Source organism: Neophocaena asiaeorientalis, unplaced genomic scaffold (assembly GCF_003031525.2).
Source record: "Neophocaena asiaeorientalis asiaeorientalis breed wild unplaced genomic scaffold, Neophocaena_asiaeorientalis_V1.1 scaffold131, whole genome shotgun sequence".
Classification (NCBI taxonomy): Eukaryota; Metazoa; Chordata; class Mammalia; order Artiodactyla; family Phocoenidae; genus Neophocaena; species Neophocaena asiaeorientalis.
In genome coordinates, this window is record NW_020173201.1 from 583,340 (window position 1) to 602,269 (window position 18,930).

The 18,930-nt window shown below is 37.8% G+C and overlaps 1 protein-coding gene across 2 annotated transcripts in view; it reads right to left on the reverse strand.

Moving 5' to 3' along the window:
• Positions 1–493: 493 nt before the first annotated feature.
• Positions 494–18,930, reverse strand: part of STAMBPL1 (STAM binding protein like 1) — a 44,137-nt gene continuing 25,700 nt past the window's right edge. For both annotated transcript variants that reach the window (XM_024744817.1, XM_024744818.1), the window contains exons 4-11: positions 17,129–17,204; positions 15,314–15,409; positions 12,831–13,188; positions 11,657–11,781; positions 9,583–9,720; positions 4,350–4,462; positions 2,766–2,865; positions 494–1,316 (exon numbers count right to left, since the gene is read on the reverse strand). In XM_024744817.1, coding sequence (XP_024600585.1) covers positions 1,260–1,316; positions 2,766–2,865; positions 4,350–4,462; positions 9,583–9,720; positions 11,657–11,781; positions 12,831–13,188; positions 15,314–15,409; positions 17,129–17,204 — 1,063 coding nt within the window. In that variant the 3' untranslated portion in view covers positions 494–1,259. The remainder of the gene's footprint in view (positions 1,317–2,765; positions 2,866–4,349; positions 4,463–9,582; positions 9,721–11,656; positions 11,782–12,830; positions 13,189–15,313; positions 15,410–17,128; positions 17,205–18,930) is intronic.

Below are 18,930 nucleotides of genomic sequence, written 5' to 3' on the forward strand. Positions count from 1 at the left end.
TCAGATATAATGCCAGGAGGACAGCAAAGTCTGGGAAAGCTGAGGTTGGCACAAAAAACATTGGGAAGAGAGAAGGTTAGATCGGATTAGATTGACTTCCATTCTTCTCTCCTTTTATTTGGGCTACATTTTCTTCATAATGTTTTCCTACCAATTCAACTTGCCAACATACTCCGTCAGTCCCCCATTCCTTCTATTAATCTATTATCTTTTGATCCAGGTAAATGACTTTATTATCTGGGTACCAGTCACAAATTCCATTCTGAGCCTTGCTCATATTATAACTCTGTATTCATGACACCCTATTCAGTTTAAACATATTTTTCTTCCTATTCCCTGTACCTTGGTTTATGTAGATACTTTTAATTATGAATGTTCTTTCCAAATGATTTTATTTATTCTTTTTGGTTGAGAATTATCAGTATTTCCTATACCTCATTTTTTCTCCCTGTCATCCCTATTGACTTTCACAGAAATAGGCTTTACATTTCCATCTGAGCCTTTTTTTATTCCTCTCTCAAGTGTCTCTGCTTTTAGTCCTCTAAATCAAGTTAATGAATCATCGGCTATCTCAGGTCCTCTGACACCTGATCCCTGAGTAGAAGCTCAGGGCTCTGGTCTCCTACACTAAGATTGACTACAGACTCTGAGCCAGGATTCGCTGACACTGAAAACACACGATGGGCTCAGCTGTCTGCAGCCGTGTTTCTTCTCACATCCTTCTTTGACCACCGCACGGAAAAGTCTCAGAAACATATGGCCTGTCTTGGAAACCCCCTGGTACTCAGAATTTCTTATGTGGAACTACATTTTACAGGAATAAAAATAATACAGCAAAACATCTAAAGCTCTGAAAACACATGCAGAGACCTCTAAAAATACAACAGTATAACTTTTAAAAATTGTGAATCACTACGTTGTACACTTAGAACTTAAATAATATTGTACAGCCACTATACGTCAAAAAAAAAAGTTTAAAAATTCCAGACATACTGTGGTTTGCGGCACAATTTATTATCTGGTCATAGTATTTGGGCACATTAATAGGTATTGATTTAACTCCATTGTAACCTCTCTTGAGACAAAGCAACCCAAAAAGAAAGCTTCAAAATGTGCAAAAGTAATAAATATCAAACTTTCTGATCTAAAATGTATAAATATAAAATGTCAGTCATTTCTGGAAACATCTTAAGAAAATCCAGCAACCACAGGTCCATGGGTAAGTGTCTGGCGTGGACGGTGCTAATCTTCGGAACATATCACCTCAGATCCAGTACGATTATTTTTATGTCTTTTACCAACACATGTTTGCATACCTAGGAAAGAAAAAATTGGCTTTACCTCATGATGTTTAACATGATTCTCTTTAGGGAGGGAGTATGAATTTCCTAATTTAAAATGTTTCTAATTTTAAAAATATTTCCACTCAGAACAAATACAATCATATGTATTCATTTTCAACAAGAAGATGTTTACAAAAGGTGCAAGTAATTTTCATTTTAAATAAATTCTAAGTTCAAAATACTTTCTCTGACATCACAGCCAGGGAACAGCCAAGCAAACAGAAAAGGACTCAAATAATGTTACTTTGGGGCTATACAAAGCCAATCAAAAAAATAGGATTACAGTTTTCACTGAACTGTTATGAAAAACTAATTTGGCCATATCAAGCAGAAATAATTCAGGACACATTTAATATCATTTTCTTTAATAATCGTTTGCTTGCTGGGACCCTGGAGAAAACTGTTAATTGTTTAAGTATCACACAGATATGTAAGTGGAAAGGAAACTTTAGGTATAATCAACTGCTACAGAAATACTGTCATTCTTTTGTAAGTAAAATAGTAATGACAAGAAATCAGAAGAAAATACAAAGATTGCTTAATTTTATGAGATAAGAAAATTCCAAAGTAAGCAATAAAGTGTTTTATCCTATATTATATTGCTACTATTTCTCTCCTTAAAAAAAAAAAAAAGAGGCTTATGTGTTTTATAGCTGGAAGTCTCTACCTCTTAATCTCCTTCACCTCTTTCACCTGCAAACCCCCTTCCCTCTGGCAACCACGCATTTGTTCTATTTATGACTCTGTTTTGATTTTAGATTCCACATATAAGTGAAATCATATGGTATTTGTCTTTCTCTGTCTGACTTATTTCACTTAACATAATACCCTCTAGATTCGTCCCCATTGTTGCAAATGGCAAGATTTTTTTTTTTTTTTTTTTTTTTTGGCGGTACGCAGGCCTCTCACTGTTGTGGCCTCTCCCGTTGCGGAGCACAGGCTCCAGACGCGCAGGCTCAGTGGCCATGGCTCACGGGCCCAGCCGCTCCACAGCATGTGGGACCTTCCCAGACCGGGGCACGAACCCGTGTCCCCTGCACCGGCAGGTGGACTCTCACCACTGCACCACCAGGGAAGCTCCAAGATTTCATTTTTTTTATGGTTAATATTTCATTGTGTGTGTGTATGTATATATATATGTATATATATATATATATATATACATATATATATATATGACATCTTTTTAAGCCACAGGGGTGTAATATATAGCATAAGGAATATGGTCAATAATATTTTAATAACTTAGCATGGGGACAGATGGTTACTAGACTTATGGTGATCATTTCATAAGGTATGAAAATGTCACTATATTGTATACCTGAAAGTAACATATTACATCAACTATATTTCAATTAAAAAAAAAAAGGAGGGGGTGAAAAATAAACACTATGCAAAAAATAACCAATGTTGTCTACTCACACTGAACAGCCTGGGGTCCTTGGTGTGTGGATGAAAGCCCTTCTTTTTACAAGCGGAAACCTCAAGCATGCCAGCATTGGTGAGCCTAAAGATGCCGGTGCTAAGTTTCAGAGTGAAAAAAAGGTACAAAAATTAAGGAATATTTGGGCTTTCCAGATGCTTTAATTTGAATGGCACAAGCATACATATTCTTCAAATGGAATGGAGAAAGAAACGACACACTAAAAATTTTACAGTGATTTTTTTAAACCAGTGTTGTGCTGACGGCCTAGAGGAAGACTGAAGAGACCAATGCTACTGCCAAGTGCCTGAACTGCTGTGTGAGACCTTGGGAGAAAAGCTGAGACCCCATAGGAGGAAATTACAGGTGATGGATATTTCTAATTTCTCTAATACATGCATATCTCATTTGATTGTACTTCACTTTATTGCACTTCGAAGATACTGCATTTTTACAAATTGAAGGTTTCTGGCAACTCTGCATTGAGCAAGTCTACTGGAGCCATTTTCCAGCATTTGCTCATTTCACATCTCTTTGTCACATTTTGGTAATTCTCACAATGTTTCAAACTTTTCTATTATTATATTTGTTGTGGTAAAGTGTGATCAGTGATCTATGACTCGCTGAAGACTCAGATGATAATTCGCATTTCTGAGCAATAAGGTATTTTTAAATTAAGGTATGTACGTTGTTTTTTTAGACATAACGTTACTGCACACTTAATAGTCTGCAGCGTAAACATAACTTTTATATGCACTGGGGAACCAAAACATCCGTGTGACTCACTTTATTGTGTCAGTTGCTTTATTGTGGTGATCTGGAACTGAACCTGCAATATTTCTGAGAAATAAATAGTATTTATAGCTGCAGTAAATATTTACTGAGTGCTGGCTGTGGTGCCAGGCACTATGCTAAGCCCTTTATGTAGACTATCATCTAGTTTCACCTTCACATCAATCTGTGATGGATAAGTATCAGGGATGAAGAGACTGAGGGTCACAGTGGTCAGGTATCAAACTGGGATCCCAGTATCAGTTTGTCTGATTCCTCTGCTCATAATCGTGCTATGATAGTCACTGTCCTCCACATTTAGGAAGGTTTTGGAGATAATTAAGCTAAGGGTGGGAATTTTCTTCTCTCTCTTTTTTTTGGGGGGGGGGGGCGAACCATTCAACATGTGGGATCTCAGTTCCCGGACCAGGGATGGAACCCGTGCCCCCTGCAGTGGAAGCGCAGAGTCTTAACCACTGGACCGCTAGGGAAGTCCCCAAGGCTGGAAATTTTCTCACAGCAGAAATCATACAATAGAACTAAGATCTCAGACGGCAAACTGGAATAACATCTGCTTTATCCACTTCAAGGTCATGTAAAGAAGGAAAACCAGTAATTCTACCACGGAAAGGACCTTAAAAAGCAAAAGATGGCAGACCTACAAGTTATGGAAGCCAGCAGGCACCAGTCTCTTTTTCCCAAGGGCATGGTTTGCCTACTTATCCAAGTGCTACCACCTGGTGTGTGGACACACTTGAACCTAGCAGACCCAGACAAAGCCTTACTTGAACCCTCTCAATAGTCACACTTACTCTTTATGCTTCGGTGAACAGACAATGGCAATGGCCTCTGGCAACATGAGCTGATAAGAACAGTGAGTGTGGAGGTCAACACTGGATAAGAACGCAGTTTGGGTTGGATGCGTCTATAAAAAGAAAAGAGGACACCTTATTGGACAATCCTATTGGACAATGAATAGCTGAGTGCTGGCCAAAGTCAGAGCCCATGCCAAGAAAAAACTCTAGTTATTTGCTTTTTCTTTTTTTACCATCATTAATCAAATGAGGATTCTGAAAATGTCTTGCTGACATAATCCTTCCCTTTATGCATCTATAGAATAACTACAACTTCGAGAAGAGGCTCTTGGGAACGTTTATGTACTTTCTGCTTATTGGGATAACATAAAACTGAAAATTTGCCAAAGCCTTTACATAGATCTTCATTTAATCATCACAACTCATCTGGAAGATATTTAGTGTCTCAGCTTTACATACAAGGATCCTGAGACTCCTTTAAGGAACTTGCTCACAAGGAGCACAACTGTGACTGGAAACCCAGAGACACTTATATACAACACCGCGGACATAAAAGGAAAAGTTTCGCTGAATATTCCACACTATGCTGGTATCCCTTCATGGATCCCCATTCCCTACAGATGAGGGAACAGAGCTCTCCGAGGTGTTGAAGATGTTTGGGACTCATCTCGCATGACCAGAGGGAAGGGGAGACTATAAATTAAAAGAGCTTTCTTCCAGGTTTGGGGCTACATACAGACCTGTGTTTAGGAGAGACAAACACATGCACCCACATGATTTGTAATTCACAGCAAACCCCAACCACCCTTGAAAAAGGGATGCAACCACTTAAATCATGTATCCAACATCCCCGTCATGCTGGGTCCTGGCTCCATCACTCCCTAATTGTATGACACTGCAAAGATTCCATAACCTCCTCATGCCTATTTCAGCAATTGTAAAATAAGGATAATAATCATTTTCTTCATGGGATTGTTATGAAACTTAAATGAGACAATCCATGTAAAATTCTTAAAACAGTGCCTAGCACAGAGATAGGAATCAAAATCATTAGCTTTTATGATTGCTGTTGTTATTGCTGTTTTTATTGTAATGTCATCATTTTAAAATTTTATTTTATATCGAAATATAGTTGATCTACAATGTTGTGTTAGTTTCAGATGTACAACAAAGTGATTCGGTTATACATATACAGATATCCATTCTTTTTCAAATTCTTTTCCTATATAGGTCATTACAGAATATTGAGGAGAGTTCCCTGTGCTATACAGTAGGTCCTTGTTGATTATTTTATATATAGTAGTATGTATATGTTAATCCCAAACTCCAAGTTTATCCCTCTCCCCCTTTCCCCTTTGGTAACCATAAGTTTGTTTTCTATGTCTGTGGGTCTATTTCTATTTTGTATATAAGTTCATTTGTATCATTTTCTTTTAGATTCCATGTATGTGATATCATATGATATTTGTCTTTCTCTGTCTGGCTTACTTCACTTAGTATGATAATGTCTAGGTCCATCCATGTTGCTGTAAATGGCATTATTTCATTCTTTTTCATGGCTGAGTAATATTCCATTGTATATATGAACCACATCTTCTTTATCTATTCCTCTGTCGATGGACATTTAGGTTGCTTCCATGTCCTGGCTATTGTAAACAGTGCTGCAATGAAGATTGGGGTGCATGTATCTTTTCGAATTATGGTTTTCTCCATATATGCCCAGGAGTGGGACTGCTAGATCATATGGTAGTTCTATTTTTAGCTTTTTAAGGAGCCTCCATACTGTTCTCCATAGCAGTTGTACCAATTTACATTACCACCAATAGTGCAGGAGGGCTCCCTGTCTCCACACCCTCTCTAGCATTTACTGTTTGTAGACTTTCTGATGATGCCCGTTCTGACTGGTGTGAGGTGATACTGCATTGTAGTTTTGACTTGCATTTCTCTAATTTAGCGATGTTAAACATCTTTTCATGTGCTTTTGGCCATCTGTATGTCTTCATTGGAGAAATGTCTATTTAGATCTTCTGCCCATTTTTTGATTAGGTTACTTGTTTTCTTGATATTGAGCTACATGAGCTGTTTGTATATTTTAGAGATTAATCCCTTGTCAGTTGCTTCATTTGCAAATATTTTCTCCCATTCTGTGGGTTGTCTTTCCTTTTGTTTATGGTTTCCTTTGTTGTGCAAAAGCTTTTAAGTTTAATTAGGTCCCATTTGTTTATTTTTTATTTATTTATTATCTTTTTTTTTTTTTCATTACTCTAAGTGGTGGATCGAAAAAGATCTTGCTGTAATTTATGTCAGAGAGGGTTCTGCCTATGTTTTCCTCTAAGAGTTTTATAGTATCCCATCTTACATTTAGGTCTTTAATCCATATTGAGTTTATTTTTGTGTATGGTGTTACAGAGTGTTCAAATTTCATTCTTCTACATGTAGCTGTTTTACACTTTTGCCAGCACGTCTTATTGAAGAGACTGTCTAATGTTGTCATTATTAACTAGAGGGCATAGGCGCAGAGAAACCGCTTCATGCCTTTACACATAACTATGATCTGTTGAAGAAATGCAAGATTTCAAAACCTCTTTCTACTTTAATAAAATGAAGGTAAAATCCATTGATACCTATTTATAGAAAGATAATTGTCCGGCAGGGAAAAAATAACTATTGGTCTGCAAAGACCTAGATCAACTGAAGAACAGAAATTAACTTTTAAGGCCCAAATCTTTAGTGAGGGCATAAGTGGGAGGGTCTGACTGCCTGTTACCTGATTCAGTGAAAACCTTCTATTCATACATAGAGCCTTCTATGCCTTGATGAAAAAGTAAGAAGTGTTCAAAGAAGCTCTAGTGCTATGGAGGCAGCAAGCAGATTGTCAAACAGACAAATCACTTTCCCTTCAACTTATTTCCAGACTGAATGCACACTGTTAAGACATTCTGTTGTTTGCTTTTGTTTTGTTTTCATTGTTTCTGTTTTGTGTCTTTGTGTTGCACCTTAAGATATTCTGAGTCCTTCATTTCTGCCAAGAGGAATCACTTCAGCTCCAATAAGGACAGCTCTCCCATGGGAGAATGGTGCTCCAATCCCATGCCCCCATTCTATGGAGATAAAAATGATGATGATGATGGTAATGACAATGATGACAACATCATCAGCTGATGCCATTTATCACAATTGAATAACATGCCAGGCACTGAACTAATCACTTTTCCATGAATTAATTTTACAAGATGAGATGAGTGCTGTTATCATCCCCATTTTACCAGATGAGGAAACTGAGCTAAGCAGAAGAGTAAATAACATGCTTCAGGGCATAGAACTAGTTAAGCTGAGACGTCTAAATTGAAATCCAGATCCGTCTGATTCTGATTCAACCTTTCTTTCCTGTGACCAATTTATATCCAAAAAATGTTAACTCTGGAATTTGTTGCTATCGTTATGCCAATAAAGACCATCACAAAAAGTCATTACAACCACTGAAGTTTAGAAATACAACATGTTACTGACTTCATTGAACCATAACAATCTGACATGGTAAAATTTAAAAGAAGCAAAGTCTTAGGATTCTAAAATTATGCTAAATTCATTATTTAAATGACTTCATTGTTGCATACATTATATGTACATGTCATAAGGGAAAATCTTTTGTTTCTGATCTGGGAAATGTTTTATGAGATAAACTAACACTGACTTCTCAACATAAGCGTAATTTAACTGTCATTCTTTCTCAGTTTATGTTACAATTGCTTTGCTACAATTTGTTTTCCTTTAAAATGCATTCTTGTTACAGAAAATTACATCAAACTAAATAATGCCTTTAAAATGACCCAATTTCTAAGCAAACGGTAAGGCCCATACTGGTAAGGAAAACAAACAGACATACAGAAAATTTTTGCAAAGTCTTCATTATAAATAATTTCTTGTATTTGAGAGGTGATTTATAGTTTTCAAAGGGCTTTCACATCTAGTATGTTGCTTATAGCTCATACAAATCGGTGAGGGAGAGAAGGCATTCATTAGCTCTACTGGATCAATGAGGGAACCTGGAAACAGGACGCTAGGAGTCCTGATCGAAGGACTGTTACAGGCACACAGTAATTTGCAGGTGGAGCTAGGACTAGTCTCCTCTGCCCTCCTGAATTACAAAACACCAAAAGCTTGGTGATTGTGTGTGTGTATGTGTGTGTGTGTGTGTGTGTGTGTGTGTTGAGGTGTGGGTGAGGATGTGTGTCCTGCCCCTCCTCAACACTTCTCTATAAAGCAAGTAAAATAAAAAATGCCTCCTTCTCACTCTTCAGAGGCCCTTGGAGGTCCCTAGGATGTGCCCTGGAAACCCTGACTAGCATCTCATGCCGTGAGATGACTTGTTCCTACCCCAGGCCCAGATGCGTGAGACTGAATGGAAAAATGTCCCCCGATAGATGAAACCATGGATAGGAAAAGTCCAATATCATCACCAAATATCATCAGCTACAATATTCTGAGTTCCTAGAAAAAATGTGCTAAGAAATTCACTGACATTATCTCACTATCACACGAAGTCCATTATTATGGTCCCCATTTTATGGATGATAAAGCTGAGGCTCAGATTGCTTAAATAACTTGCCAACATTCCTACAGTGAATTCTTAGCAGAGCTGATGTTTAAACTCATGTCTTTTGATTTGTAAGCCCTTTCCTGCTCCTATGGTGGCCTGGTGGATGTTGGAACCCAATGTTTTTGGCCCTACTCCGTGGCTGTTTATACAGTGACGCATACATCCTTGGCCTGTAGGGGAGGTGAAGTGGAGGGTAAGGTCCCTATTTGATATGTACAAACACCTTTTTAAAAGAGACCTTTTCAGAAATTTTCTTAAAATAATTTACTTTAGACACACAGCCATGGGAAAGAGAATGTTAATAATTGTCTAATCATATTAGTTAAAAATCTGCCTAGGTCTCCATTAGACTACATAAAATCATCAAAACAAGTCAGCTGATTTCCAAATGTTTATCTCTCTTTCAACTTGGGATGGTAGGAAAGAGCATACTATAGCCCTCTCCAAATCTGGATTTGACAGATGTAGACACGGCCTAACATTGAAGAAAATGCTTTAAAACGATGACATTTATTCCACTTGAAGATTTTTTAAATAAGAAACTATTTCTTAAGTTAAACTTCCTCCAGAAGGAGAACAGCCCGCCAAAAAAATAAATACATAAACTGAAACCCAAAAGGTGAAACGTACGTGGATCCATCCCAGAGTGAGGAGATTGTGTTGATCCTGAACACCGAATAATTCTTCTACATTCTCCACTTCGCAATAGTCTGGTCCCGCAGACTGTTTTGGCACGATTAAGTGGGTAATAGTAAATTCATTATGCGTCTGAAAAACAAATAGCAAAGAGAATAATAGGCATCTGACAGAAAAAAAAAAAAGCCTGAGTAGGAAGTATAATGTTTTAACAAGACTAGAAAGTGCCCCGACCCATCACAATTCAAAAACAAAGCCCCACACTTGAACACGGATCATCTGCCCCAAATTTGAGAGTCAGTTGTTCGGAGCCTGAAACCCATTTTCACAATATAAAATGTATCATAAATAGGAATTAGCATCCTGGGCTGGTCCCTGGAAGTTTAGCTAGTAAATAATGGTGTGTTATATTACATCTGCAGTGGAAAAAATCAGAACAAAACAGTAGCAGGTTTATTTGGTGGGGAGATGCTAAGTAAATAATTTTGTGGTTTTATTGAAGGACATTTCTAAGGTTTGTGAAGGTTGATGGTCTTGTTTTTAGTTTATTGTTATTTAATTTCGCGTGAAGATTTACGACTTTCTTCTACTATGGGGGGAGGGGTTGGGGGTGGAATTCACCGGGATTTTCCATAATTAAGGTAATGTTTTGGATTGGCAATTAGATAAAGAGAAAGGAAAAACAAATTGTCCCTCTTAGGTAAAAGATAAGAGTTGAAAGGAAGAGGGCTGTAAAGTAGTGATAGGATCCTCAGAAAAAAGAAGTTTGTGTGCTGAGGAGCTGTCCATCCTTGCCCAGCGCCATCTTGTCTCTAGTCTTAAGGCACTTCTGCAAACTGGGCCCTATTCCTTTGGCCTTGATTACAACACTTCTCTCCATCCCAGCCCCTCCTTTCATGGCTAACTTTATGTATTCTAAACGTATGTAGTATAAACATCGGCTTTCAAGGAAGCCCTTCTTGACCCTCCCAGGCAGGGTTTCCCAGTTACACCTTCCCATGATACCCTGCACTTCCACTGAGAGCACCCAGCTCCATTTATAATTAATCATCTCTCTGGTTCTTTATAAGCATCACACGGCAAAGACTGAGGCTGTTGTAGGTGACTGAATGCCTGTCTGATGAAAGAATGAATGAAGAATGAATCAATGAATGAGTGAATCAAACTAAGTACAAGATGTGGTGCTGGGGAAGAAGCATCCATAGCATACTGCCCCCTGCAGGGCAAAGAAGGTGGCTGTGGGGAGGAGATGGCAGGTCACTCTCCTTTGCTTGTCTCCTGTGTTTCTTCTGCCCTGGGGGAAACGTGACGATGCAACACTGGAATATAGTAGGAGAATGTGTGTTGATGAAACATCCTATTCAGTTAAATAACAGTTTCCAAGTAAATGTTTAGGGATGAAAATGTGTCTGGACTTAGAAACATAAACTGATACCCCACAGAGGGTACAAAGGCACTTCCAAAGACACATTGTTCCTCTTTCTTGAAGTAGGAAATTAAATGTATCTTCTCTCTTTTATCTCCTTCTAGTTTGATATTGTCTTTCATCACTTATTTCTGATAAAATCTTCCATACTTAAATATGACCTGTGCTATAAGATTGCAGTTTGTTGAAACTACTGCCTTAAAGAAAACAACAAAACCCTAGCTTTATTCTGCATGTATCTGAAAAAGGGTGGCGAGATTATACCTACCACAGACAAAAGCAGGTTGGGTTAATCACAGGAATATATGTGAAACTAACAATTGCAACGGAAATTTGATTCAGAAAACTAGATGGTTCTGGAAATCCGAAAGCCACCCTTTTTCTAAACAAAGATTTAACTTATGGTTTGATTAGTTAGTTCTTTACAATAAACTTTCATAGTATCTCTGAAATTTTACAATCCATTTTCTAGAATGATAATTCCATTAATAATGACAGTAGTTTTATGAAATTAATCTATATTAAGTTAATTTCATAATGTTTACGAAACTTAGGGTGCTCTTGTTTTGCTCAGCTTATCACAAGAAAGCCAGCTCTACTGAAAGTATCCTGTGCAGGGAAGATGTGAAACAAAGACCATACCAGTTTCCCACAGAGTATTCCACAGGTTTCTATTCCTCTCACTGTATTAGATTCTGCCAGGAGCAGAAATCTGTGGCAAAGATCTTTTGATAAAACGACGTATCTCAGTCCTTCAACCACTAAATCTAAGAAACAGAAAAGGGAGAAAAGACAAAAAGAAGAAACCTTACGTCCCATCCTTCAAAACTGTTTTTAGCAAGTGACTGCAGGTAAATATAAATTTCAAAAATGAAATAATCAGGTGCTCCACTTTCTGTATTTCATTTTAAAACTTGTAAAAGTGAACATTGACTAGAAGGAAGGTAAAATTACCCCTTGCATATAAATTATTTATATACAAGTGGGAAGGTGCAAGCACTTTTACATCTTTGTGCCTTATATCAACTACTTACATGTATGTGTGTGTTTTCTTTTGGCACAAAGTGCACAGGCTGCATAGAATATATCTCATATTCTATAAGTGGTAGGATTAATCTTTTTTTGTGTTTGCCATGTGTTACTTATATCTTATGAAAGCTGGTGATCATTAGGTAAAAGCACCATGTTTTTTGAGATAATTGGCAGTAGAGTAATTTATAAAATGGTTGCTTATCATAACTCTTTCAAAATAACTGGAAATATAAATTCCACTTAACAGTGTCTGCTGGGAAATTTTCCTGTTTGGTTTTGGAAAGCTGCCAGCACTGATGTAGCAGTCCAGGCAGCACTAACTTTTGGCAGAAACACATAACCCCTTTGGAGGATAACACCCATGTGTACAGATCCTCCTGGGCCAGGGAAATGCTAAATATTTAAATTTAATGACTGAACAAACAAGTTTTCCAGCATCTTCTTTCCTCTCCGGTGTGTTTACCTTTAGGATTCAGTGCTTCTTGGTCAAAATACGTGAAAGGAAAAAAAAATGCTCGGAGTTTTTCTCTCTTAAGATCTCTGTACCACGATCAAATACAGTGCTGTTTATCATGGAGCCTCTGTTCTACCAGGGGGTAAATCACGTTTCCGGAATTCTGGGGTTACATATAGCAAAAGTCAGGTGATATTGTCATTCACACCACATCATGTAGGGGAACTACCACAACTAACAATAAAATGAGGGGACCCCTCCCAGATGTCACAGAAATATGGTTCCATTAGAGGAGATTCCATGTCTTGTGGGGTGCATTTCCTCACTTACTCTGAACAGCACTTAGAGTTGCAGCTGGCTTTAAGGCCCTGTTTACGGGAGGCGAGTGGCCAGCGTAATTGGTTGCATCACTTTTATTAGGCTGATCTGCAAATACATTCAGCAAGGAATTGTTCTGGTGTGTGGAAAAGCAGGACAAAGCACTCCCATCAATCTGCTCTGACTGCGCTGGAGTTTCCTGGCTTCGCATCTGACTCCGGGCTAATTCTTGCTTCTTGAGCTGATCTTCGAAAAACAAGAACTGCTCCGATTCTAGCTGCTGCTGGCGCATCTGAGCGATCCGCTTCCTTTCTGCCTCTATCAATCTCTGATGCTCCAGTTTTTTGAGAATTTCAGCTTTATATTTGTTCTAAAAAAATGTGGTTGCCAGAAGAAAAGGTTAGTTTCCAAGGCAAAAGCATCAAACTGGGATTAGACAGTTTCAATCTTCTAGCAGACGGAGAGACACAGCTAGATACTGCGATATGCCCACAGGGACACTCCTGAGACTGCCAGGAAAATATATAACATCGTGGCAAAAGCCCCTTAATCTGATTACGGGAGCAGTTCTAAATCCACTCATATTTTACCAGAGACGGGCCAGGACAATGAAGTTCCCTCCACCCTCCTATGCTTTTAAATATTAGTAATCGAAGTCAGGATTGTCTGCACAGCCTGACTGATCAGACCATACCTCAGAAATAGTTATATCACCCTGGACTGCACTGTCCAATATAGTAGCCACTAGCTACATGTGACTACCTAAGTTTAATTCAAATGAAATGAAATTAGAAATTCAACTCCTCAGTTCTCACTAGCCACACGTAAAGTACCACGGGCTAGTGCCCCCCATATCAGAGAGTGCCAAATAGAGCATTTCCATCATCATACAAAGTTCTATGGGACAGTGCCACCCTAGAAGCTTTTGCATTTGACTCTATAACTCATACTGCTGGAACTTTACGGAGAAGGGGGAATCACTAACAAATGGTTCTCAGAATGTGGTCCAATCAACTCTATCAAAACAAACTACTAGGAGTTTTGTTAAAAATGAAGATTCCCAAGCTCCCCAGTCTTAACAAAAATATCCAGGCATTATTAGGTCAAAGAATAAATCTTTAACAAGCTTCCCAAATAATTCTGATGAAAACTAGACTTTGGGAGCTACTATAAGGCAGGGGTGAGGTGGGGGACAGAGCTTACAGCAGTGTAAGCTGACATCATATCAGCTTACACTTTGATATGCACTCTGGGTCTTGTTATAGAGCAGACTGGCCTTCAGCGGGTCTGGGGTGGGGCCTGAGAATCTTCATTCCAACAGGCTCCCTGGTGATGTGAGTGTTGCCTGTAGCAAAGGCTTATCAGTGTGTCTGTTCATCTGTCCAAGGCATAAAGCCTGTCATTCTATCCCCCAAAGATTTCTACATGTCATATACTTGGAATCCTACTGTGGGCTAGGAAGTAACTGGTGTCACCAAAGGCAGACCAGGTAACAACTGCTGAGGCCACTCCTCCCAGAGTGCTCCTGAGAGGACCAGCATGCATATTGCTGAGTAGGGAAGGGAGCTTAACTGGGCTGTTAAATTAAATCCCTTCCTGCTGTTCTGTCCAAACCGCCAAAATCACTTTTATCTTTTATAGTTCAAATCAAATCATCAGTAACCCCACTGGAGGAAATCTTCTCATCTCAACATTCCTTCTGTCACTCAGTGCAAACAGCTCACTCAAACCTGCCTTCTAGCTATACCAAAGGAAGCAGAGAAGGCCTGTGACCACACTCCGAGGTAACAAGATTGGACTGAACTGAGAGTCAGTAAAAGTGACAACTTCCAAAGCACATAAACACATAGCCAAACAAAAAAGCAAAACAACCTTTATCATTATGCTGTAAACATTAAGAGTTCAAGTGTTGAACTGAAGTATCTTATAGACTGACTGGTCAGCTTCTTCTTTCAATGCCCTTCAGTCTCAGACATCATTTTCATTTTCACTCTCTACTTAATAAGAATCCAGGAGCTACCACCCCTTGGTGATATGATTACATTTCATTCATATGGTTAGCCATTATTCCATCTGGATGTTATACTGATTACAATATTTAAGAATCAAATTCACATTTCCAAGGCATACGTAATTAGACACATCAGAAACCATATACTGTTCTCCATACCGCTCTTACTGTCTCCTTTCATTGCTAAAACGCAGCCATCTGGCTCAAGATTACATTGGCAAGAGTTGGTCTAAAAGCTCTGCTTAAATCACTGTAAGAAGTCTATTTTCTAATGCTTCACTTTATTAGATGTTGACAGGAAATAAAAATACCACATCCTTGGTGCAAGTGCTTAACCAGGATATCAACATGAATTTTTTATGGGTTTTACGTCACTGTATTTTTAATTTGAATGCATACGACATTTGAAAAACTCATTAAAATGAAATTCAAAAAATATTTGCACAGAAAACAGTCATGCAATAAATATACCAATTGAACTTACTTCACTCTGCAAATATTCTTGGTATTCTACGTTATATTTCTTTAAAAGGTCCTTTTTCAATTCATCTGTCCTTGGGAATGCAATCTCCTTCAGTTTCTTTTAAAAAATATATATATACATATTGATTAGTGGGATTTTCAGTATAGTCAGCTTTCAGATCATCAACTGAGAAAGAAAAACAGCTGGTATGTGCATTAGAAATCAAGACACAAGTAACCAAAGATGATCGTGGAAAAATCAATCTTTTCTAGGGCTCCAAAATATAACTTTTCAGTAGAGAAGAGAAAAAATTATCCTCTTTGTAAGACCTTTATCGACTTCACTGGTTAGGTAAGCATCTTGTTCAGTAGGCACCTCATTTTTAGGTAGTGGGTTTGTAACTGCACATTCCATGGTAGGTAAATTTTACGGCATCATAGTTAGAAGGGACCTCAGAGAACACCGTAAGTAGGGATCCCTAGGCTTAACAGACTGTAAAAAAGGAACTCAGGCACTTTTTATAAAAATATAGTTTCCCAGGCCTAACCCAAGACCTACTGAGACAACATGTTTAGAGAAGGGATTGGGATCTGGATCTCAAACAATTTCCCAGTGATCATAATGCAGGAAAATCTGATACAGTCCAGGCACCCACCAGCCCCGCCTTTGTAGAGATGAGGAAACAAAGGCCTAGAAGGATTGAAAAGCTTGTCCAATGTCATACAACTAGCTAATGGCCTCATTAGGACTAAAACTCCTAACTCTAGCCAATCTTTTGTCATCCATCCATCCGTCCATCCATCCATCCATTTATTCAAGCACAAACAGAAAATGTATATGCTTTTGGAGAATACTTTCCCTACAAGTAAAAATAAGAATAACCCTAAATTAGAGTAAAAGAGTCACCTTGGCAGCCTAAGACCTTGGTTTTCATACAGAATTTTCTGAGTTTACGTGAACAAGAGAATTGAGGGGAAATGCTACTCAAAGGTCTGATAATGAATGACCCTTCAGATAGTGTACAGAAATTTTAAAATGTAGATGACCATTTGACAAAAATTTGTGTTCTGCTTACAGGCACCCCGAGACCTGACATAGCTGGTAAGAAAGCTTTTATTCTGTTATGTGGTAAAATATTTTTTGAGAGTAATTTAAAATTTCATACTGTGATTGACTTTGTATACATTGTTTTACCTTCCATCATATAAAATCAATCCAAACTACTTAAGACAAATGGAAAACATTTAAAAATGTTATCTAAAAGGATATATTCTTAGCTAAAGATATTTGGAACTATATATGCAGCAAATGTTGATGGTTAATAAATACATTTCAACAACCTTCTTTTTCCTTTGGAATATTTCAGGCCACTCACTAAACACTTTGTTGTCTCATAGGCTAGTACTATAAGAAGAAAATGACTAGAACTTTGTGGCTGACTTAATAATCAACACTGATATTCAAATAGGTTTTGGGTTCAGAATTGTATGGAATAATCAAAACCAGCCAAAATGACTGTCTCAAATAAGTATGGGGAAATAGACAACCATTCTCTCAATCTCTGGGAGGAATCAAAATAATTCCTTCTTCACGTCTTAACATGATTAAGTATATTCTTGATCTTTCTTTTTTTTTTTTTTCTCGTTTCAAGTAGACATTCCACAGTAATGATGATTAAAGGTCTAGGAAGAGATCGAAACATCATAGCTAATGGAATGAATCTTTTGCGCTTAAACTCTTGAGAGGATGAGACAGAGGAGGAGAGGAAGGGGATGAATCAGTAATGGATACTTGTGGAACATTTGAACCCCGGGGGGAGAGTCTATCCCACAATACCTTCATAATATCCTGCTTTTCGGGTACTGCACATTGCTGGTAATCTCGATGGTTAGGAAGCTTTTCTACAAACAAACTGCAGAAAAAGAAAACACGTCCTTAGCATTAAATGACAGAAAAAGCTCAATGAGGGCTTCTAATTTGAGAATGAGCCTCCTTTTCAAAAAGGACATGGTTAATAACATTATTTAACCTATATTCTTTCCATTTGTCTTTCCATCAAAGGTTGGCCCAAGTATGATTTTGGCATTACAGGGTACTTAACTGTAAGCACTGAGGTTAAGAGAGTTAAAGTTGGGATGCTCCCTGAAGAGACCACATCACTTTGGTTTTTCTCGGGTCTTCGGCACTGTATCCCACTTGAGCATCATTTTACTTATGTGTAGTGCTGGCAACACTGAGGATCACGTGAAAATGTAAGAGTCTGGAAAGATGGATGTAAACCCTTCTCACCATTGAAAGACTCAAAGGGCCACTGATGAATCAGTAGTGCCATGGTGTCTATATTAAAAACTCTTAAGTGAAAATTCATAACTGAGAGAAATGTCAGCCGGAATCCTTAATAGATTAGGAGGTGCTAATTAAGAGTTAATTATTTTTCATCACCTTTTGAGGAACAAGGGACAATAAAAATGAAGGGAAATTAGTACAGCAAACCAGATACATTGCTTCCAGGTAAAGTGAAGGTATTGCTTCCACAAGGGCAGGAAATTCTGTTTTTGTTTTTTCCTTATTGATGTATTCTTCGCCTGTAGAATGGTGTCCCTCTCATAATGAATGTTCAATAAATATTTGTTAAATGAATGAAAAGCTCTTAGAGCAAATACTATTTTTGATCAACTAATATGTTATAACTACTGATGTTCTGTTGTTTACAAATCACACATACACTCATCACCTCATCTATAGAATACAGAGGAAAGGTATTATAACTCTTATCTCTCAAATAAGAAAATTAAAGCCTAAAGAAATTACATAAGGTGTGTCAGTTGCCTAAGGCTTTTGTAAGTAGCGTAAAGTCATAGACATTTAGAGTTGAAGAGACCTCAGAGATTTTCACCCATAAGTCTTTCATTTATGTAGATGAGGAACTGAACTCACAGAGGATAACTGAATTACCTATGGTCATATCGTTAATGACAGGAGAGAATTCAAATATTCTGATTACTCAGTAACTCAGAGAGTGTAGTGGCCCTTTACCACACTTACGTGTGTGTGTGCAAAACCCAGAAGAAGGTGAAAAAAATATTATCATTTAGTAACTTATAGTTCAGAAACTAAAATGGAAAATGTGTGCTATCAATGACAGTTTATAACGTCCAATTTCATGGTTATTGCTTAACTTTATAGAAACTTGATTTTTCCCAGGTAGGATGAATGTTGCCAACCATTCTCTAAATTTCCAAGAAGTTAAGTAACTTGAATAAAGTGCAGAGCCCACTTTGCACACCATATTAACTGCCTTTAATTTCGCCCATGGTAGAATCATGGATGCAGTATTTAAAACAGTTGATCTTTTCAGCTTCTCGAATGCTCTCAGGTTAAGTCCCCAACTAAACTAATACAATTAATCAATGTGTGATTTCCAGTTAAAACAAAAATAAGGGGTTCAGCTCAGATGAAATAATTTTTGGTAACAGGAGATCCTCCCAATCAGTAAGCTGGCATATTGGTATAGAAAACCCAAATCCCATTTCTTTTAGTTCAAACTAGGATATCTTACTAACAAATATCTATCTAATGTGAAGTGTGATTTTTTTTTTTTTTTTTTTTTTTTTTTTTGGGACCGGGGGCCCCCGAGA